General features: G+C 40.2%; 1 protein-coding gene across 1 annotated transcript in view; it reads left to right on the plus strand.

The window, feature by feature from the left end:
* The window catches only part of unc5a (unc-5 netrin receptor A), a 166,417-nt gene extending 144,965 nt beyond the window's left edge, over positions 1-21,452 (plus strand). The window contains exons 8-14 of the mRNA XM_028459108.1: positions 391-579; positions 1,339-1,638; positions 4,843-4,930; positions 5,430-5,598; positions 7,698-7,931; positions 21,143-21,292; positions 21,444-21,452. Of these exons, the coding sequence (XP_028314909.1) occupies positions 391-579; positions 1,339-1,638; positions 4,843-4,930; positions 5,430-5,598; positions 7,698-7,931; positions 21,143-21,292; positions 21,444-21,452 (1,139 nt within the window). The remainder of the gene's footprint in view (positions 1-390; positions 580-1,338; positions 1,639-4,842; positions 4,931-5,429; positions 5,599-7,697; positions 7,932-21,142; positions 21,293-21,443) is intronic.
* The last annotated feature ends 2,440 nt before the right edge of the window (positions 21,453-23,892 follow it).

Consider the following 23,892-nt stretch of genomic DNA (forward strand, 5'->3'; position numbering starts at 1 on the left):
GCTTATCGCAAGGCTGCCAAATTCAGGCCATTTGAACAAATTTGGTCAGTTCCCAAAATAGAATAAAGCCAGAATAGAATTGACTGGAACTCACATGAAACTATCACATTCTTATCATTAAAACATGTCTCTTGGAACTTTTTTTATGTTTTAAAAAATGCATGTATATTTTCAAGTCCCTGTAATAGTCCATGTTAGTAAAAGGAGAGATACATATAATTAGCATATGTAACAGCTTATAACAACAGAAACAATTTAGTTGCGCATTAGCGCAAGCAAAAATGAGCAAAAGCCAAATGCTTATGATGATGGTAGATTGAAAGAGTTTCCTATGTGGCTTCGATGTAAGCTAGAAGCCCAGATAAATAATCAGTCTGTGATTCTCTGCAGCTGTGAGTGGAGCAGAGGACGTGGCTCTCTATGTGGGCATGGTGGCGGTGGCCCTGTTTCTGACTCTTCTCCTCATTGTGGTCATCCTGGTCTACCGACGCAAGAAGGAAGGCCTTGATGCTGACGTGGCCGACTCCTCCATCCTCACCACTGGCTTCCAGCCCATGGGCATCAAGCCCAGCAAGCCAGGTGTGTGGGCATCGCGGCCACGCAGGCCTCCCCCCCACAGCAGTAGGACACTGTTCTTTGTTCTACCTTCATTCGTGCATCCCGTCTGTACGTCTCCTCACCGTGACTGTGCAGCACTCATACACGATGTACCACCAATCCTCCCTGTTTAGTTCTGTGTAGGTGCTATGAATGTGTTTTTTTGTGGTTTTCTGTGTACACAAGAGTAGTTTGTTTGTCCGCCTGAAACATAATGTTTGGCCACAGTTTCATTGTCAGGAAATGTACCCACTCTGCTTAGTGCCTGTGGTGCCTCTAAGGTTGAACATCAAGTAATAGAAATATAGGGCTGAGTTGGATGGTGACAAGGAGTTGGGTTGTAATGGCTGTGATTCACTGTGTGGGGGGAAAAAAAATAGCTTTCATACTTTCTGAATGGTAAGCTGCATCTCAGCCCTGTTTGGAATTGATTGTATTGCTGCTAAAGAGAAAAGCGTGACTGCAAGTAAAGGGAGCAGGGAGAAGAACTGACTGGTTTTTGGTGAAAAATTAGTTTGTCGGGCGTGTGCATGTGTGATTGCTCTGTTGTTGTTCTTCTTTTTTGCACCATGTGTCTTTTTACTGTGTTTGTTTCAGTTTGCTCTGTCTGTTGCAACAGCTCTAGAGAGTGTAAAGCCTGTCTGTGTGATGGAACATCCCAGCATCCCACCCATCAGTCCTCCCACTGCTCGGTGACTCACTTGTTGGCTTTGTCTATTTCCTTTTTAATTGTTTTTACAGAGAACTCCCACTTACTCACCATTCAGCCCGATCTCACCACCACGACCACCAGTTATCAAGGCACCTTGCGCTCCCGCCATGATGCCACTGGGAAGTTTTCAATGACTAATGGGCCTCTGCTGGACCCGCTACCCAACGGTTCGCACACGCTGCACAACGGGAAGCTAAACCCGGACCCTGCGGATTTTATGAGCCGGCTTCCGACTCCAAGCTATTACAAAACACTGTCGCGCAATGTTCCCAACACTTCCTATGGGACCTTCAACTTTCTCGGCGGGAGGCTGACGATACCCAACACAGGTGGGAGTTTTTTCAGCTTGGTTTATAAAAACGTAAAATGTTCCTCTGTGGCCGTGTGTGTCCATTTTATTTTCTCACAGATTATATTTTTGACAAATCACAAGCTGGGATGAAAATTATAGTGTTGTGATGCCATTGATGATTTTGTTGATACCATGAAACAATATAAAAAGGGAATTAATCAAAAATTGCAAAAGTTGTATTGGAATCCTGATTTAATCTTTTGCTCCTCAAGGGGGGCAAAATTACTCTGAAAGATGTTTTAAATGAAAAATAAACAGCTTCTTCTTCTTTCTTTCTTTTTGTACTATCACAATTGGATTAAACAAACTTTTTTCTAAGGATGAAAGAAAATGTAATTCAGAATCTATTTGAATGTAGTATTCAATATTAATGTCCTCTAATAGCATTCATTCATTAAAGTTCAATGATTTTTACTTTAGGCTGAAGAATGTTGAATACCACGCTTGTAATTAAATACTTGAGTCTACTTTTTTTTTAGGAAATAATCACATTTTTGGGGGGACATATGTGCAAAGAAATTCAGCATGTCTGTAACTTTTAAGTTTAACAGCAGTTTAAGCTTAAATATAAGTAGAGGTGAATTTACTTTTTTTTTTAATCTCACACTATTTGTTTTTGCACCCCATTCACAGCAAGAACAAAATAGAGGAATGCATGGATAACGTGACATTGTATTTCAATTTAAACTGAAAGTGAATCAAAACAGCACAACTAAGTGTATGATCTTTAAAGACTTACGGAATATGAAGCTTTTTAAGGGAAAGCACTTGCAACGGTTATCAGTGTAACTGAATGTTGTTATCCAGTAGAATGTCATCATCATCACCTTCATTCTGTCTTCCCCTAAAGCAAAAACGGTATAAGTCTTCGGCTCCTCAAAGTTTTTTTTAACCTTACATTAGTTATTGACAAATGATATGTAAAAATAAGAATAAAAAAATACTGTTTTAAAAAAATCCTAATTACAATATGTATTTGTTATTTACGTTTATGTTTTATTTGTGTAGTTATCAAACAGAGTGCTAAGCTCAAAATAAGTGCGCTAGAGCAAGTTACAAGGTTTGATTCAGTGCGTATAGGTTATTTTGGTCGTGCATGTGCACCACTTATGTTCACCCCTGAATATTATTTAATCTATCTTTGGTACTCATTTATCCTAGACATGACTGCTCGGCCCTGGAGCCAATTGCTGCTTACTCGTGGTTGATAGGCAGGAATTTGCAGTCAATTGCAGATAAACATGAATTCATTTTCTGTGTGAAATGTATTACCCAGAATACCAGTCTTACAACAGAACATGAAAACTTTTATCTGGGCCTTCCATCGACAACTTCAACCTAACAGCCACACAAAATTGTTTATAACTTGTAAACGAGGCCTGAGAAATGTATTTTTTATCATTCGTACCACAACTACAAGCTGTCCAATATGAGGCTTATCCTCATTTTTACAATTTCTTGCTGCAGTTGTTTTGTCTGTGGCTCCACAGACCCAGAGGGTGCCCTCATTTCTCTATCCGTGGTGTTGTTCAAACTAACTCTGATGTGTCCGACTGCTTGTTTCAGCTCATTTTGTTTGATGAATACGTGTGCTGCTATGCTGCCCATCATCAAACATGTTCCAATATTCAGCTGCAGACTTAACATGAATTTAGATGATTTCTTTGAATTATTTGCAACACTAGGCAGGAATATTTTAATATGTACATACGACGTACGTGAGGTGTAACAAAGTGGAGCATGACATGCTGTTGCAACAACGTAGCGTTAATAATGGAAGATGACAGTGATAAACACAGTCTGTTGAACATTTTACCTGCCACCAGATGTTTCCTTAAATTGTTGGCTTATTTATCATATACCGATTTTCTGTTTTAAAGTTAATTGTTACTTTACAAATTGTAAAAATAAATAAAGGTAAATAAATCTGTCCCTGTGCCCTGCGTTAGATGGTTACACTTTGAAAGTTATTCTCTTTTTTTTATTATTATCAAACATTTTTGTCTTTGTTTTGTAATATTTTGTGTCTTCGTTCAAATATGTGTACTTAATAACATCATCATGACTCAGTGTAAAGTGTCTCCCCATACTTATTACCTGAATTATAACCAGCAACCAGTTTCAATATTTCATTTAGTCCCCTTGCTGCTAATGCTCACAAGTGTAATTTCTGTGCTAAAAGCATGAGCAAAAGAATAAAGTTAGTCATGGCAGAGATTAGTCGGATACATTATTAGTCTTCCATTTTGCCGCCCCTTTTTCCTGTTAGCACGGAGTTTGTATAATTACATTCCAAGACGGCGTTTTCATTTGGCTCATTATAGAAATCTCTTCAGATTAGTTGATGCTGGAATGGTTGCATCGTTGGAAAAGGTCCTAATGCCTCTTCCGCTCTCTTTCCCTTGCTCTCTTCTCTGTCTTGAAGATATTTTTTTCACTGAGTAATCCAAAGCCGTGTTGACAATACCATACAGTGGCACCCATCATCACAAAGGGACACACAGGAACAAAAGGGTATACCAGCAACAGCTCCCATCAACTGAAAGAGACACACTGGCATGTAGCATCATTTTTTGTAAAGACATGGAGGGTGGTTTGTATATAAAGACAAGACTGAGGTTTAGGGACTGTCTTTATACTGATGTTTTTAATGGTCCATGTTTTAATCCACACACTATTTAGATTGTGCCACCCACCCAGTTATTATTAGTGCAACATTTTTTTAATAGTACTTTAAGTGGATGATTTTGGCAACACAAATGTCACTACACTCATGCAACTTAAATAGCTTTTCTCTATTCTCCAATATACATCCCTATCCCCTCCTGGGGAAGTGCAATTTTCCAGGAGTAGTCTGTTCCATGGTCTCAATTATCTACTTGGTGGCAGACGGAGGACATTTAAACTGCAATACTGTGTGCTTTTGTCTCAGCTAATTGTAGACCGAGGGGACGTGCAATGCTTTGGCTGCCTGTGTGCTGATTTGCATCTACTGTACCTGCAGGAGGCTGCCTTTGACCTTCACAATGGATTTGTGTTTTGTTTTTGCAGTCGTACAGTTTTGTTAAGTGGGCCGGCATCCTTTGTGAAATCACAAAAGCGTCGTTCAGTCAAAACAAATGAGCCTGTCCCCCTCCCGCTAAACCCCCCCCTCCTCTCTCGTTTTTGTTATTTGCATTAGGAATCAGTCTGCTCATTCCCCCTGAGGCCATCCCCAGAGGAAAGATCTATGAGATTTATCTCACTGTTCAGAGGAAGGAAGATTTAAGGTGGGTCTCTTTAACACTGTCTAACTGGCTGCCTTCCCTAGATGCCACTGGGCTGTTTGTTTTGATGCTCTACTGTTCCATTAGTAAAGGCTTAGGAGTCTGTGCCAGGGCTGTGCTGGGAGGAGATGTAAATAAATAACGTAGCCTTTTACTGGAATGTGCACTGTTTAAGTTAAATGAATTGTTTGGAAAACACTGTTTATCTGGCCTGCTGCACTCATCTCTTAAGGCACAGCCGCTGTAACAATGCTGTGATAGTGTAATGCTATGTTAGTTATCACAGCTTGGCCCCAGTGAGTCCAGCAGGCTTTCATTACTCTGCGTTACAGCTGCTAGATAATTTGCAGAGGTGATAGTATCGTACACTGCTTACAAGAGACCAGTAAATTCTTTCTAATAAGTTGATCAGTGAAAGCACTTCATCTCAATTCATATCTCTCTCTCTCTCTCTCTCTCTCTCACACACACACACTCTCTCTCTCTCCTCTTCCTGGTGTAGGTTACCTCTTGCTGGCTGCCAGACCCTCCTTAGTACTGTGGTGAGTTGTGGCCCTCCAGGGGTCGTCCTGAGTCGCCCGGTTATCCTCAGCATGGACCACTGCTTTGACGCATGTCTTGATAACTGGGCTGTCCGCCTCAAGAAGCAGAACTACGAGGGCGCATGGGAGGTGAGACAGCTCTATGACTCTTGCACCAAGCATTTAACATTTTCACCAATTTGGGTGTCCTTTTTCTTGTTCTTGATACAAACTTGCTTGATGTAGAGTCCTAAAATGCCCTCTGAGGGAGCTTTTTCCAAGCCCTTGCCGACCTCACAAGGTTCACATCAGATTAAGCATCAGGTGTTTTCTCACTGAGGAAGAACAAAAGCTTGGAAGCATCAGCTCTTTCCCACTTGAGAGTTGCTTGGCAACATGATTCGCCAAACATGAATTTTCTAAGCAAATTGCAGATCTTTAAAGTGGTCTCCCTGGGCACTGCTCGACCATTTTTGGACCGCTGCTTCCAATTAACCAAGCTCCCTCCTAATTTTTCTAACCATAAAATATGTGGTAACCAGAACTACCAGACTTGAGTAGCAGGGGAGAACCTTTGGTCTCTGGGCAACACACACACACACAAAAGAAAAATGCAAACAAACAAGGTCTGAGTATTTTCTCAACAACCCAGGTAAATTAGAATGGTTGCTGGTGGGCTTCACAGTGCAAGTAGGTCTTCTTTCATGTTCAATATCCTGCATAAATTATTCAGCATCTACTTCATGTGTTAGTGATGGGGTGTCTGGAGAATGGATTGGCCTGTCTGAGGTAGAGGTTGAAACAGGACTTTTAACTATGATCTAATGGACACCCAGAGAGAGCAAAAATGGTTGTTTGGTTGAGAAAATAAAGGGAAAAACATGGAAAATGACAAAAATGTCTGACAGGAGCGAGAATAAGAAATACCAAAGAACAATGTAAACAGACAGGGAACGCAGATCTAGAGGTAAGATTACAGGCAGACAGTGAAAGTAGAAAAAAGGAGAATGAATTGGTTGCAAAGTGAGCAGTGAGTGAGGTAATTGAGCCACCTCACTCTGTGGTTGGAAAAAATATCAGGACGCAGAAATAGCAAGAGTCCATTGTGGTTGCATAAGGAATGGCTTGTTTCAATACTAATTCTATTGATGTAGATTGTGTCTGGTTGAATCGATTCTTATAGGGCTTACTGGGCATTTGGCAGGCAGAAAGCTCTTTTCAGCTTGATTGGCTAATAGGTAGAGTCAGTCAACTGGCATGATGAGGATTTTAGATAAAATGTTGTCACCTTGCATCCAATTTGTCCTCATCAAATTAGGACACAGAGAAGTGCAGTCATCCCATAAAAACTGTCTGGGACTGTGATGGAATGGATGTTTCTGGAAGCCGGCTTTCCGGTACTTACTAGGGTTGCAGTTGTGGAGCAGGAATTCAATCCCCAAAGAAAATAGATCAATGGGTTCATTTTAGTCAATCTTGATGGGAAAATAAAGAAATTATGAGATTTTCAGGAAATGGTGAAATTTGGCAGTCCCTCCTTTATGCATTATAAGTAATTAAAAACACTCAGAGAGCACAAAACTCCACCAAGTGCCAAATGTCCTCTTTGCCAAATATCCACAGTTTTCTGGATCAGTGATCCTGATCATGGTACCATGATCATTCACACTTTAAAGCTTTAAAGACAGTTTTATCCCCATTATTAACAATACAGTAGGTCCGAATGCATGGGAACCCCCACTTTTTCTTGATGAAATGCGCAGTCCGGATCTGACCTAGATGAAACTCAGTGGGGTAATTGAGGAAGCAACTTGAGATAATAGAGTCAAGTTTTAGATGGGAAAATTACGAACCAATGTATGAATTTTTTAAATTTTGCTGTTAATTAGAGATAGGGATTTTACAATTTTAGAAATTGATCCAGAATCAGTATATTCATCCGGATCCCCTTCAACTGTAATGGATTCTTACATTGTGTAAGGTTCATCTGTGGTTATAATTTTGTCTATATCTGTTAATCACATGATCCTGCTAAGAGACAAACAAATTAATAAATGCCAGTTAAAATAGGACTATGAGGTAATAAATAAAGTGTTTGGTTTGGGCCACACTTGTTTATTTTTCTCTCAAACTTTCATTTAACACTAACACACATCCTCGCACAGATACACACTACCTTTCCCTTTCCATTCCATATGATTTGGGTGCATAAGTCACCATTTTTCCTTCTCTTTTCTTCTTTCTTGCAGGATGTCCTCCTCATGGGAGAAGAGCTGGTGTCCGAGCCTTATTACTGCCAGCTAGAGTCTGAGACATGTCGGCTGTTCTCGGAGCAGCTGGGCACCTTCGCACTGGTGGGAGAGTCGCTGCACATGGGTGCAGCCAAGCGCCTCAGGCTGGTGCTGTTCTCAGACGCGTACTGCTCCACGCTGGAGTACAATATCAGGGTGTATTGTATGGACGACTCGCAGGATGTCTTTAAGGTAAATGGCGACAAATGGAGCACCTGTCTTTCATTCTGTTTTGGAGGTTTAAAATTGTGCACCAACTGAGTGGTTTCACATCAGCTGACTGATAGGTGGGCTATTAGGTGTAATAGCATTGTCTGTCATGTTGCCCCGTCTATTGAAATCCATGCAGACCTGTAATAGTTGGGTGTAGCCACGGGAAGATGAATTACACCATTCTCAACTCAGAGGTGTAATGATATCCGTATCTGTTGAAACAATGCTCACTGTATTTCCAGGTAATACATTGTGTGTGAAAGTCTCCTCCTGGGGAATTGCATTTTAACATGCTGTCAGTGGTTCTGCATGGCTGCTGTGGGCTGCGAAGTTTCTCCGCACTTTGTTCTACAGCATATTTTATGTCTCTTTTTCCACCCTCCACCCCATGGACAAAGTATAATCAAGCACTAATGCCATTCTCCCTCCCCTGAGGCCTGCCTCTGAGTAGCCTGTTAAGATTTCATTTGCATGGTTAATTAGTAAATTAAAAAGAGAGTCTGTCCCAATCTTTTCCCAGCACCCCTGATCTTTATACTCTTTCTCTGTTTAGTTTTTTTCCCACTAGACCCCATTTTTTCCTTCCTCCCACTCTAATCTAAGCTTTTTTGCCACAAGTGCCACTTCACATGGAGTCCTCTTTTGTTAGCTGTGATGGCTGACCTCCTCGTGCAAGAGGTTCACCATCAGTGCAATCTATGGATGACAGTGCGACATAAACAATAGAAGTCACGGCTCGTGCTGAAATTAGCTTTCTCTTATTCAGTCAGCTAAAGATGACACCGGCTGTAGGCTGGGAATTACAGAAAGCTCTTTGAGCCCACATCTGTCTTTGTGAGTCTCAAATCTGCTCTTGCCGCTTTCTTTCAGGTTCCTAACAGCTATTGCAAAAGAACATTTGCTGGTTAAAATTCACGTGTATTCCAAATGCAAGAATGAATGTAAAATGTGGCATGTGGGAGGTAGAAGCTGAATTTGTCCTTCATACAAAAATGAAATCTTATCGTTTAGTGACTTCCACGATGGCTTTAAGTAGATGTTTGGGGTTTTTGTATATTCCTATCATCATTTGGCACGATGGTGTCTTGCTGCAGTATGACTGTGGATATGACCTTGTGCGTCCTTCTTAGATGCGTGAAGTCTTAAGACCCCTCCCTGCCTCTCTCTCTCTCTCTCTCTCTCTCTCTCTCTCTGTCTCTCTCTCTCTCTCTCCCTCTCTCTCCTTTTTATAGCTCTTGTTCTCTTATTCTCTCACTCAGCCCGGGAAGAGACACCTTAGCTTGTTGTCTCCACCAATTTGGCAGCCATATTCCACGGCTACTCCCTTGAGTGCATTAGCTCTCCGTCCCGCACACAACCTGGTCCTGTGGTAAGCCACAGCCTCTCCAGGGATTTGTAGTTTTTAGTGAGTGATTTTGAATGTGGCCCCCGCTGTTTGGTAATCTCGACTTCACACTGCTCTCGGTGCTATTATGGAGGAAGCAGTTCATTTAGCGGGTACATTAACTACTTTGAGTGGAGATTAAACTTCCCTGGAGAGGTTCAGCCTAATCACTTATCACTATCTTTAAAATGCACAATGTATGATTAGACTTTTACTATGGCTGCCATTAGGTTAGAGTTAAGTGCAGTATATAACAGGGTAAAGTAGCTGTAGGTTGTACATCTAAATCCTGTATTACTTTTTTGTTCTTGTTTACTTAGGCTCATTTGTTATACACCTACTGTATATTGCACAGCCTGCATTTGCACCAAAGCGTTAGTTCTTTCCTGGGATGTCGGCTTTGCATCTGATGTGAGATTAGTTGTCTTTTCTGTTTTTTAAGAAAATAAATCATATCCATGTAGTGGTGGAAATAACCTAACTCAATGCTATGCTTTTCTTTCCATTGTTAACATCAGTCAGTCTTCCCTGACAAGCCTCATCAAGGAAAATTACAGCCTGACACATGCACCCGAGTGCACATGCAAGCCCGACCACACGCATGCATGCTGCAGCGTGGATTCTCTTATCTTCCAATTACAGCAGATTAGAACCAATGTTATTGTCTTTGATCCTAAGTGTGTGGGGGCTCTGGAGAAACAGTGACATTTCCGTCTGATGCTTGCCGTATGTTAGCAGGCCTCTGCCGGGACCAATTAAGTTAATATTTAATGTGCGTCCCAGTCTTGATAGGCCGAGCCAAGGCTGGCACAGCAGCAGAGGATACATAATCGGCGTTTGGTAGCGCCCTCACTGTGCACTCGCTCGTTCCCAGCTAAGACCTGTGGGAGAGCATCACTGATGTTCTGCCATCCCACGACTGATTGCAACACCTGCAGTGAAGCATTCCCTCCAACCCAGCTCAAGCATTAAGTTCACACCAGTATCTAATTAAGTGCAGGAGTGCTAAAAAATATGATTGTTTAAGGTTGGGATTAAGTTAAGGGTATAGCTGTGATATTCAACATCTGTCATCTTTTTGGGGCCCAGGAGCAAACATTCAGAATGTTCTGGAAAAAAGCATCTTAGCATTTATTTTTATTTTTATAACTCAATTATTCTCCTGTTGCACCCACGTCTGGGCTTTGTAAGGCCAGTGTGTCTGTGCATGAAAATAATTTATAAACCACCCACTTTCTGTCAGATTTACTTTTTTATCAGACATGGAGTCAGGCTTTTAACCCAGGGCTGTGGACTCATGAGATACAATGATACATAAGGACTTATACTGTATGTGGATGGGATTTGTTTGACCTTGATTATATTTGGCAGTGAAGATGTATATTGTTTTTATTATTCAAACATGAGTGCAGATATGTGTTTAAACATTATGTTAGAGTTTAGATTGGCATGAAGGAATTTGTGATGGTTGCATTTTTGCACACTGGGCCTGTACTACGAAGCTGGATTTCCTCTTATCGTGCTAACTTCTGGAGTTTATTCTTTGTGTGCTGTACTACGATGCTGGTTAACTTCTCACGGGGCTAAATCACCATGGTAATTGACTGATCTACATTAGTCAGATGATAAAGCCTGCGTGCGTTGGGTGCTTTCAGACCGATAAATTAATTATTTCTTTCATTCATGTATTGTGTAAGATAATACAGGCTGTTTAAAATGAAAATATTTTTCACCTTGTGATGTAGGCTGAGCTGTATGAATGCAGCATCAGAGCCACAGACAAGGTCTGTGCCTTAGTAAAGTCAAACTGATCAGTGCAACAGTGCTGTTTATTGTCTGAATTATGGTTAATTCTTCGTATTTTTAAAAAAATTATTTCTCAATTGTGACGGTTTATCTGTGTTTGTCATTGGTCTGAAGCGTATGACGCAGCAATCGCCACCTATTTCATTATAGCATGTAGCCAGGCTGAAATCACCTGGTTTGGATTAGATTAGATTAGATTATCTTTTATTTTATCCCACAGTGGGGAAATTCACACGCTACAGCAGCCAAATACACAAAGAGCAAGCAAACAAGAAAGCTAAATACAGACGGCGAAAGGAAAAAAGGAGGCAAAAATTAAATATACAATAAAAATTGAATAAACTATAAAAAATAAAATAATTAATAGACATTAGTCAAGATAACAGTACAGAAAAAAAACAATAAATAATATTTATAAGTGGCCAATGGAAGTGTTGATATCCTGCTTCATAGTACACCTGTTCTGTTAGGGGAAGCTCGCTAAAGGAGAAATATTTAAGATATGCTTATCCAGCTTCGTAGTGCAGGCCCACTTAATCAACTGGAAATGCTACAATTGAGTTTGGGGAGCTAAAGATTATTATTATTGCTTTCTTTATTATCAAAATATAATATTGGTTCTTCCAAAGCCACCTCGAAATGTTCTTTTTATCTTTCAATGTTGATGTGAATTGTTCAGCCTCAGCCAGGAGTTGTTGCTGGTTTAGCACATTGTGAGACTCTTGCTATTACTATTGGATTACTATTGCAACAAGACTTCATCAGTTGGATAAAATTATCTGTGCTCTGTCAATAGTCATGCCCTGGCAGTTAATGACGAACTTGGAATAGTTTTTTATCAATAACTTAATATTCCTAACAGACAAACATACAAATACATTTTGGTGTAAATATTACCTCCTTGGCAAAAATAAAATATCCCAAATTCTACAAAAGTACATTAAATTAGCTTGTAGCTGTATTACTTATTCTTACAAAGTCAATCAATGGTGAACAAATATTTAAATCATCGTCAAACACAATCTGAAAATACATTCCTTTGTAGTTATTTTTCTTATAAAATAAAATAACTAAAATCAGATATTATGTACTTTCCTATATATATAGTGCATATCTATTCAAATCAATAGATGCACAATGTACTTTTTCCCTGCTCCGCTTTACAAATACACTCCTACCAAAGTCTGATGCCTCCGCTGAATTACTTCTTCGACTACTGGACAGCTTGCCAAGATATTTTTTGTGGCCCTCTGAGGATCCATTTCTCTGATGCTCTCACATCTTCTTGCAGCTCCATAATCAGGTCACAGTGTGAATCTGTTTTTTTTTTACGATTAAATTCCTGCAACGCAAACATCCACATTCCTCATCATCAGCTGCTTTGACTTAAGTCCTAATTAGCCAAGCGCAGTCTGATAACATACAATAAACTGTATTGTTGGACATGTTCAGAACACAGATAGTGTCCCGTGACTGTTTAATCTTATTTAGTCATTATGTTTGTGTGTTTTAAGTGACACTTAAATATCCATGAGATCAGAAGATTTGTATTTGAGATGGAAATAAAGATAAATAGGATCTACCTTCAAAACTGTCTGTTGTATGTGTATCCAGTATAGAATGGTATTAAATTGATGTCCTGCAACTTAAACAGCAGCTACTGGGGTATATGTTATTATTCTTATATGTGTTTAAAAGTGCTCGTAAAGACTTTATTTGCTCCTACTTTAATGTTTGTTTTTTACTACAGTATCTCCCTAGCATGACACTTTTTTTAGGCTCAAAAAAGTTCTTGCCAAGATGTTTGAGAAACTAACATGTCGTATTACCATCCAGTAATTGTAAGCTTTCATTCAAACAGCTTTATCACTGGACTCAGCACCGAAATTTGTTTCCACTTTATAATTCTGTGTTCCTCTGTGCCATTTGTGTTTTTTTACATCCTGCTCCGTGATTCATCTGACAGAATGTGCATCTTTTCCCTCGCATATACCCTCTCCCCATTTATAACTGAGTAGACAAGTCCTTTCTATTCGTAGTTATTAATCAGAGTTGACTGTAGCGGGCACAGCTACTGGAGCTCAGACTGATAGACTCTCAGTCTGAGAGGAAAAGCCTGTCACATCCCGCTGACAAATACACAGATTTATGAGGCCCACATAGCCAGGCTACTCACTATAAACAAATGCATTTGCCTGAAAAGAGCAGCACTGAAAATGGATCATCACTCTGGATGCACATTTTTTAAGCACAAGGGAGGGCACGGCGTTTGCTAACATAGGAAGGGTGAAGGCGAGTTTATGAAGATAGCTTAAAGCTTGTGTATTACTGACAGCATGTAGCTTGACTAATTAACCGATCAAACGCTGCCCATAATCCCCATCAGAGCTGGTAAAGTTAATCAGTTTAGTACATACAAAGCGAGTATAACAGAAGGCCATGAGTAAGAGCTTGACCTAGCAGTGAGGAAAGTCTGCAGCTTTGTAGCAGTCTGAGTCATAATACAGGATTTTTTTCATTTGTTTGGGGGTTTTTTGCAGATTTTTTGTTGCAGCTCAAAGTTTGGTGCGTTCGCTAACCTCTTTCTGTCAGCACCGTCGTAAAGAGATTAGCGGTGTCTCTTGTGTCCCAGTGGAGCCTGGCCCCTTGTTCATCATCGGCCCAGCTCCAATCTATGCTGAGGGTGTGAGAAAAGGGTTAAGGAGCTGGGTTGGGGTTATGTTGAGGGGTTTAAAAAGAAAAAAAAAGGTGGATGATGTCATAGAAAAGTGGCCATGATTGCAGTAATCCTGTTATCAAACCTGTTAAAGCTGGCCACTCCACTGACCTCAGACACCAATGTTAAGCTTCCAAAGGCGCTCTTTTTTCTGCTCTTCCCACTCCTCTCTGCTCCTTCTCACTCTCCTAAACCAGCCTCATTGAATGTCAGGGGGTGGTCTTGGCTCTACCAGACTCCATATTCACAGTCTTCACACACACCCCAGGCTATCTAAAATTCCATTGGAACAGAAGGGGTTTTTCTTCTATGGTGCTTGAACTTCTTGTGAATCCTAATGCTGTCATAGCTATCCGGGTTCACGGTATCTCAGGAGACCCAGATCTATTCACATTCTCTGAGGTATGACAACATTTTACATCTAAGTTTATGATTGAAATGTAATTTGATTTAGTAATTCCTAAAAGAGTAAATAATGCCATCAAAATTTGCTTTTGGTCTGTTAGCTGACTTGCTGTGCTGTTTGTTAACAGGGTATTGAGCAGGATTGGGGTCAATTACATTTTAAATTACAATTACATCTTCAATTAACCATGCTCAATTACAGCGCAATAATGATTACGTTGACCAGCATTTTTTCTAATTATAATTAAAGTTACAATTATAGTTTTTTCCCTGAAATCAATTACAATTATGTTCTCAATTAATAAAGTTCAATTACAAATAATCACAATTATTGAGCTATTAATAAATAAGCCCATAAATGTTAACCTTACTCTTGTATTAGCTTTCCTATGATCTCTTATGATAACGGGTTGGTTTTGACCCATGTCTTATATCATCTGTAAAATACAGAAAAAAATATCTATCAACCACTTTGTTTTTAATCTCTTTTTTACATTGTTAGGCTTCCTTATCCATGAAACTATTGGTGTTTATATTTTTGTGTCTGTATACCTGTTCATTTAAATTTTAAGCACCAAAATTATCCTCAAGAGAACTAACAGGTAAACGTGATATGAAACATATTTTAACTCATTCACTGCCATTCATTTTCAGAAAAGTTACCCCCCTCACTGCCAGCCAATTTAGAGCATTCTGACAATCTACAAGCAGATTCTGAAAGAATAGACTCTCTACTTTCATTAGAGAAAAATCATTGTTTCTAGCTTGTTTTGTTCTTCCGTAATTAGCAGTTGGTTGAATATAGGTAATTTCACACAAAACGCCAGTTTCTGAGCAAAAAGCTGAGGAAACCGTCTCAAAAAAAAACAAAAAAAAAAAAAAAACCTGTCAGTGACTTTGAAACTAATTGTTTTTTGCTGTAGTGACACCTCAACGTTGGTTTCCTTCTATAAAACAACAAAAGCAACACCGAGACCGGGCTTTTGATGGCAAAATTAGGATTATTTTGCTATCTGGGTCTGAGTTTTATGGGTTCCTTACCGTGTTTTGGCATTCCTCCCAGTCTCTTCGCCCACTCACCCCCCCTCAGTCTCCACACACGCAACTTCCTCCTATTCCCGATATGCCGAGTCGACTCATTTGGCCCAGGTTGTTGATCATCTTCTCTTCTCTCACTATCGCGACACTCTCAATAGTCCGCTTAGGTCCACACATGCTCTGCTTGAATATGAGCAGTTGTGAGCTGTTAAATACTTCCTAATCTCCCAGCGTAGCGCCATTCTCTGCCTCGTCTCTGGCTTTTCCCTCCCCACTGATGGTAATCATCATGGCTAATCTCCCATCCAAAGGTGCACTGCTGCCACCTACACGACACCAGTTGGTCACTACAACATAGTACAAAGCTGATATTCGTGGGAGAGCTTTGTCACAATGTCTCCTAGCAACCCCCGTTGAAAAACACAAATTATGTAGATTTACGTCAATGACAGTGAATGAGTTAATAATTGTTATCTACGTAGGCCTATGTGTAAGCCATAGACCTATATCAAGGTTCCACGGTTTTGCATTTAACTACATTGTAAATGATTGTATTTATAGAATGTTCGTGCCAAGTACAGTTACAAAGTCTCTTGTCTGAAATTGCAATTCAATTATGATTAAAACAGCAAAATATTTGTTTTTCAATTACTATTATAATTAGGTCATAATTGTAATTCATTACTAATTACACAATTACAATTATAATTGACCCCAGGCCTGATAATAAGGCGTAAAAAGGTCCCATTACAAAAACACACCTTGGGCACACAAACAATGTACTGTCTTAAGTCGACAGCATCACTTCAGAAATCCACACTTGAGGAGAACAGCCTGTGTTGTGTGCTTATTCCCTGGCTGGGCTTTGTGTCATCCTCAGACCTGTTGGAATCCATTACTGCTGTGTCCGACCCAAATCTGAAAAACTGCCAGATGGGCAAGTTGGCATTTATTCTAAACTCTGGATGTTTATATGATAATTGGTATTCTGGGCTAGCAAGCCTATGGATCTGCTTCTATAGGTCAAAAACCAGATCAAAGTCCAGCAGTCATTTTGCATCACTAATCAATACCAACAAATGATTGTGCTTAAGAAGTCTTTAAATGAACTTTTTTGCAAGCCCTCATAATGTGCCTTTGGTATCTTCTCAACATAATAGCAAAGGGCTTTTGTGTAGAGGGTGCACTGCCCTCTGTTATTAACTCATTAGACTCAGAAGCTTTGATTCAGAGCTGTTGTCTGACCTTCCCCTCTTTGAGTTAAGTGCACTGGTTAACAACACACAGCTCTGGTGTGTGAGTACAGTGAGCTGTACCAGCACAAAGGATAAAATAATTGCTAATGGCTTGGTTGTGTTATCAAGTGTGAACAGAAACCCCAGTCATGCAGTTGAAGATAAGCTACATATGCAGCCACGGCTGCATCAAGGCAGTCTGAATGTGACTTTTAAACATGTTGATGGTTGTGGAGTGTCTTGCCAAAGGACACATTGGTTACATTATGTTTTTTTAATTCGGAATTAGTTATTCCTAATTAAATTATTTGGAATTAAAGTAAGTAGTGACTCCCGAGTGAGGTTTACATGGAAAACAGGTTAATTCAGCTTCATTCAATTACACTTTAGGTCTGGGGGTTGGGAAGGGTTCTGATTGGACAGGGGGCGAACATGACGTATCACTTCTATCGGAAAAAACACAACGAACATTTTGTGTGTGTGTGTGTGTGTGTGTGTGCGTGCGTGCGTGCGTGCGTGCGTGCGTGCGTGCGTGCAATAAGTCTGTGTGAATGTCCGCATGTTTATGCTTCCATCCATCTACTCTTTTCCTTATATCCATGTCTTCTATGGGTCTTATTTAATAAATAGTCTCGGCTCCAGTCCCGGCCTAGGTCGTCACCAGCGCATCATCACTAGAAGTCGAGCATGCGCAGAACGACCAGACCAAGATTGAGGAATTATTTAATTCAGAATTAGAATCAGAATAAACCAGCCACCTAATTCAGATTTAAGTTTAATTTGAAGGTCAGTTTAAAGAGAATTTAGCTTTTATTCTTAAGGAGGAATTAAAGCTCCCATGTAAACGTGGCCAATGACAATGCCTAGGTTGAAGTGGGATTTCAAATCACTAATTTTCTGAACTGTTTAATTTTTTTTTGGGGGGGGGGGTTTGGGGGCGGTGGCGGGGTGCGCCGGTTCCTCGGCTCCTAGGTGCTTTCTCGGGTGTGTATGTGGGGTCAGTGGCTGCCTCATGGCTTGGTGTCTTGGGGGCGTCATGTGGGGGGGGGTGCCTGGGCTCCCTGGCCCCCGCTCTTCCTGCTATTCAGTCTGCATCCTCGAGTCCGGGGCAGCGCTTGGGTTTGCAATGACGGTTTCTTGCACATACATCGGTCTACGATGCACTGGCATGCCTTGGACTGTGGGATAAAACTTGTAGTGGGCTTAACTTTAGACACGTTGATCCCAAATACCTGTTTCAGGTATTACCACTCACTCCTTCCCTCGGCCCACAGCCACCACCATTATACCTAAGCCTCACGCCTACAACTTCACATCTCACTCTCACTTTACAGTAATCAACTCTTCCCCTCCCTTCCATTTCTCTACCTTGAATCGCTCCTCCCTGCTCTCTTCCCCCCCCCCCCCCCGTCCACCACACCCTCACCCAGGTGTAACACTGCCCTCTCTTTTTATATTCTCCCTTTAATAAACGTTTCTTACCCTTCTTTAGGGAGGGCTGGTGATGGTCACAATTATGCAATAAAATAATGCAATTTGTTTAACTGCAATAACAAAAAATGCATTGCTGTCTAAAAAAGATTGCACTTCTTGTAGTGTTGACCTTTGACAGCATGTGCAGACAAGTAGAAAAAAATGATAAAAATTTCTGCACTGTTTAAGATATTTTGTTCATATACCCCCATTCATGTAATGATCAATGATACAGGAAGATAAAACCACTAGGAAAACATCAACGTTAGCACATAGCGCACACTGATCTAACACATGATTAAACTAAACATGGTCACCCAAAGAAAAAGCCAATACATTTAGCAATTCCTGATGGAAATTAACAGGTTCCTTTTCATTTCCTTCTATTCCCAAGAAAGATGACAGAACATTGATCAGTGTTGCACAGATTAAATTTGCTGCCATTCTTTACCTTAATTAGATATCTTTGCTAAAACCATATCAGGGGTAACCGTGCTGGCATAAAACCCTCAACATATGGCCATGATTTACACACAGGACTCCCTTCTGTACTTGCTGTCTTTGAGATGTGTTTTCTAGACTCTGAGACGTGCGCTGGCTCGCTGTTTTCCGTCTGCTTCCATCTCCTTTCCCTCCTGGCACTGAATAAAGGAACATTTATTTTCACACTTCTGTTTTCAGAGGTCTTTGTTGTAATGCGTTCCCTCGATCGGACTGTGAGATGTGAACAGGATCCAAAGTACCGGGTTTGTTCAGCAAGGAAGCTCCTAGCTCAAAATAAATAGTTAAATCTGGGGGAAAAATGTGCTGCTTATTATTATCCCATTCCAGATGGTCATTTGGATAGCAACAAATGGTCCACTAACCAAGTCCCACTGAGATTAAGATATTAGGCGCACATTTACAAATCTCTCCTGGCACAAAAACAAAAATGAAATTAAGGAGCTCCACCATGCGAGAACAATGAGCAGTTGACTAATAGCTCATTCCCTGAGTCCATTTCAGCCCATGTAGAGCGTAGGCCGAGATGACTGCATATTAGCATGCTATTGTTGTCGCTAAAAGCTATCAGTGCATTCTTGGCGAAAGAAGTTCAAAACTGTCTCATCATCTACCAGCTAAAAGGTGTTCTGTAGCTTTACCTCACTGTTACTGTTTGTGTCAGTGATAGTGTTTTAAAACCTTGAGGTCGTCATGCCTAGAATTCAAATGGGGTCGCCTGAAATGTCTAGTAATCGATTTTTAAAAATTACTGATTTAAATTGATTTTTTTGTAATTTTTTAGATTATTATTTTCACTTCCTCAAATATAAAATTAGTTTTTCAAAAATACAGTATAATAAATAAATAGTTAATTAAAGAATACAAATTAATTTTTTTTTTAAATAATTTTTTTTTAAGCTTATTTTCATTTTTCCAATTGAAACACCACACACACATAATCTCAGGAAACATGTATTCTATGCTTTCACTTCCTCAAATATAAATATAGTTAACTCATTCACTGCCAGCCATTTTCAGAGCAGCCAACCCCATATTGCTAGGCGTTTTAGATGATTTTCACTGATTTTTTTAAGACCCACAGAATATTTTGTACGATGACAATCTGAAATCTAAAAGTCTGAAATATTAGACACTCTAGTTTCATCAGAAAAAAATATTTTGTTCCTAGCTTGTTTCGTTCTTCTGTAATCAGCAGTTGAATAGAGGCAAGTTTCACACAAATCGCCAGCTGGTAACAAAAAGCTGAGAAAAACGGCTTTAGTGACTTTGAAGCAATTTTTTTTTTTGCTTTAGGGACACCTCAACATTGGTTTCCTTAAATAAAACTACAAAAACAACACTGAGACTGGGCTTTTGATGGCAAAATTATTTTTGTTTTGCTATCTGTGTCAAGATTGGAATGGTTTTCTTTTTTTTTTTTTAACAATATCTTTATTGAATTTTTCAAGTATGAAAAACAAAACACAAGTCCAACAAAAAGATTCAAGTAAGACAATATGTGAATCACACAGGACCTTGTAGGACGGGGACTTTTTCAATGAAACAATAATATTAAAACCCTACATTAGGTTTTTCCCTTTACACAAATATGGTCACTATAACAGTGCAGACAAAATGGGACCAAAAAAAAAAGGAAGAACAAACAAACAGAACATGGCGGTTAACAGCGTACTTCTGTAAAGATGAGATCATGAGTCCATACAAGTGTCTTTGCAGTAACATCCAGTGACCCAAAAATGGGGCACGAGTTTAGCAGAGGGTGCTCTTATTCTACTCCACGTTTGTTCAACAGATGAGATAAGTTGAATGGTTTTCTTATGTATTTTGGCTGTCCTCCAAGTCTCTCCCCCCGTCATTCTCCCCACATGCAACTTCCTCCTTCTCCCGGGCATGCCAAGTGTCACCGTGTTCCCCGTTTTTTGATCGTTTTTTTCTCACCATCGCGACACTCTCAATAGTCCACTTAGTTCCACACATGCTCTGTTCGAGTGTGCGCTGGTGGGAACTTCAGCATCAACTCTCGTAGCACCATTTTCTGTCTTGTAAACTCCTTTCCTCTCCCTCTGAGCTCTGCCCATAATGGGTGATCTCTCATCCAAAGGTCCGCTGCTGCCACCTACATGTCACCAATTGGGCACTACATCATGGTACAAGTTAGATATTCACAGGAGAGCTTTGTCACACTGTCTCCTAGCAACCCCAGTCGAAAAACACAATTGACGCCTTCAGATGTCTTTGGCAGTCAGCGTTACTAAACCAAAAGAGTTAATGAGTTAAAAAGAATATATATATATATATACACACACACAGTATAAAATTATTTAAGCTAACATGATCAAAAAGTAACTTTTTTTTAAAAAAAAGTATCTGGGGTTGCCAGGAATTGGTGATATCAAAATGGGGTCACGACCCAAAAAAGGTTGGGAACTTTAGACGTAGAAAGCAAGTCTTATTTTGCGGAGTAAGAATTGTTGCTTTAATTCTTTGTTTTTTCTCAAAAACAATGTACCATACAGAGTACAAGTATGACTCCATTAAGCACATTTCCTCATTCCTCTGCCATACCTGTAACGTTAAGTCAACTTCCTCTGATGCTCCTCACAGCCTCTTCCTCTTCCTCTTCCATCAGGAGGTGATGCAGATGGAGCAGCAGCTCGGGGGACGCCTGATTGACGAGCCTCACGTCCTGCTTCTCAAAGACAGCTACCACAACCTGCGCCTGTCCATCCATGACATGCCCCAGGCGCATTGGAGGAGCAAGCTGCTGGCCGGCTACCAGGTGTGTTGGACTGCCCGGGGGGGCTGCAGGGGCTTCTGGAGTCACTCCAGATCAGAGCACAAATGTAGAGATGTAAAACAAGTGCCTCACCGAATATGTCAAGTGTGGGCATCAGGCTTTTTTAATGTGTTTGTTTGTCTAACTCGCTTAGAATCCATGAAGTCTTGTCGTATCTTAAATTAACCAACCGGAAATAATAGAAAAAATGAACCGTGTTGGTGGAAAGTTACTGTATGGAATATTGAAAAGTTCATGCAACTTTGGATTGTTAATAATGGCTCATGTTCTGCTCGTCTGCCCGAAAACGTTTTTACATTTTATCATAGATTTCATTCAGCCTGTTTTGTTTCGACCTCACTTAAATTAACTTTAATAGAAGTGGGTTTTTTTTTCTGTTTTTTTTTTTTTTTTCTGCTTTTCTTGATAACTACGTTATTTGCATTGTCGTCTGTACAGAATGTGCTGGTTTTGTTTGCATGCATGACTACCTAATGGAACTTAGTCATATACTTTAACTCAGTGCTGCTAGTTGACTGATTATACTGGTAGTTCTTAACGGGTTCTGATTCAGGACACACCAATTCTCCTTAAAAATAAACTGTGATCTAAAGCAAAGAAAATTTTCTAATCTTTAAATGTACACAATGAAAATATGGCATAGTTTAAACTAAGTAGGTAGCATTTTTAATCTGCATATTTTAAATAATTTCAAATAAATAACAAAGCCAGTGATGGACCAAACATTTGGTACCTGGATCTTCAGTGGGGAGTTACTCGACTTAACCCACCTCCTAATGACACCACTATGACGTCACAATTTTGCAAACAAGGGTTAAGGCTAACACAAAAAACCTGGTTAAGACAAATACAAACCTTTGCTGTAGCTGACATGAAAACATAACATTATGAGACATTTAAAGACTACATCACACTCATTACAGATGCTGATTATTTATAGACAAAATCCATCCTTTGCGCAACAGAGACTTCAATGACATTCAGTTTGTAATCCTGGCATATGTGCACGAATGTCTCTGAGTTGCGGACAGTGGAAACCCTTTTCTCATTCAATAGTGTCACAAAACACTTTCAATATATTTCTTCATCTTTTTATTTTGAAGCTCTGTTTCTCTGTACTCTTGTTGGTTGTTCTAGGGATCAATTCTGGCTTCTCCAAATGTTCTCTTTAGCACCTCAGCCTACAGGTGCCCCGCCGTGGTTTGGTGTCACCCTGCCTCCTTTGTTAGACAATTAGACTTACGAGGCTTAATGTTTAAGACAAACAAACTAGCTGCTAAGCTAAGCTAGCAGGTTGATCGCTAACAGAAGGAAACGGAGAATAGGATAGGCTACGTGGAAAGTCGAGTGAATGAGCTGAAACAGTACAGCAGGATTAATGATGTTATCATCAATGGGCTCCATATAAAGCTCCGGACCTACACCAGAGCGTGGCTATGGAGAATCCCGCAGCTGGATGGGAGGAGTATGCTGAGACCAAGAACACCTGGGCTAGCCAGCAGCTGTCCTCATCATGTTTGTCAACAGGAAATATAAAATGAAGCTTCTTAAACGGGGAAGAAGTTTAAAAGCTGTAATGTTTCAATGAATAAGCATCAGGCAGAAGCTCCGTAAGCGGTGCACTGGTCAGAGCAAATGGTCCAGGGAAGGCTGTGTCACTTATGTGGGCTCGGACATGGGCATGGGGGGCTAGCATAGCCAAGATGGTGGAACAGTGTAGGCTAGAGCAGGGATGTCAAACTAGTTTTAGTACTGGGGCCAAATACGGACCAGTTTAATCTCAAATGGGCAGCAGATTATAGGATTGTTATAATCTTCACTTAAATTTCATTGATTATATGATACATTTTTATTTAATTTGAGGGAGTTTTTGGGAAAAGATTTAAGGAAAATTATAGGATTTTGGAAAATATTGACAATTTACAACAATTTCAGATAAAAAATGACATGATCATCGTGTAATATAAACATGGGAAAACTGTGAGCCCTGGGACTGTTTCATTGAATTTGTGTATTTGGAAGGACTGAGATATCAACAACTAGTTGGTGATTTACACAGTGTGTCATGTTTTCGCTGCAATTTTCACTTTCTCCTGCAGGCCAAATTGGCAGCTTTAAAGGGCCAGATTTGGTCCCCGGGCCTTGAGTTTGACACGAGGTGTAGAGTTTGTATGTGGAAAATGGAAAAAGTTAATTCAGGATATTTTCATGTAGGAAATACATCCTTATTATTACAAAGACCCCAATGGACTTAATTAAGGTCACTTGTTGGAGTAACTTCCACTTTAATACCCGGAACTTCTCCACCTGAATTTCCGAGCTGCTCATTCTCCTCTGCAACCCTCACACCTGCGTGGCCAATTACACTGCAGCCTGTCGTTGGAGACACGAAGGCTGTTTCAAAAAGAACTAGAAAATGTTCTGGCAGTAACTATGTAAGCATAGAGCACTAGGTCTCCAAAGAGAGCGCACAGGCTGTGCCAAGCAAGGAGCAGCAGCAGCAGCAACAATGCACCCAGAACAGAGGCTTATTCCTCCAGACTGTGTCTGTTCATTTGGAAGTGTTATTCCCCTCTCAGCAG

Source organism: Gouania willdenowi, chromosome 10 (genome assembly GCF_900634775.1).
Source record: "Gouania willdenowi chromosome 10, fGouWil2.1, whole genome shotgun sequence".
In the NCBI taxonomy this organism is placed as follows: Eukaryota; Metazoa; Chordata; class Actinopteri; order Blenniiformes; family Gobiesocidae; genus Gouania; species Gouania willdenowi.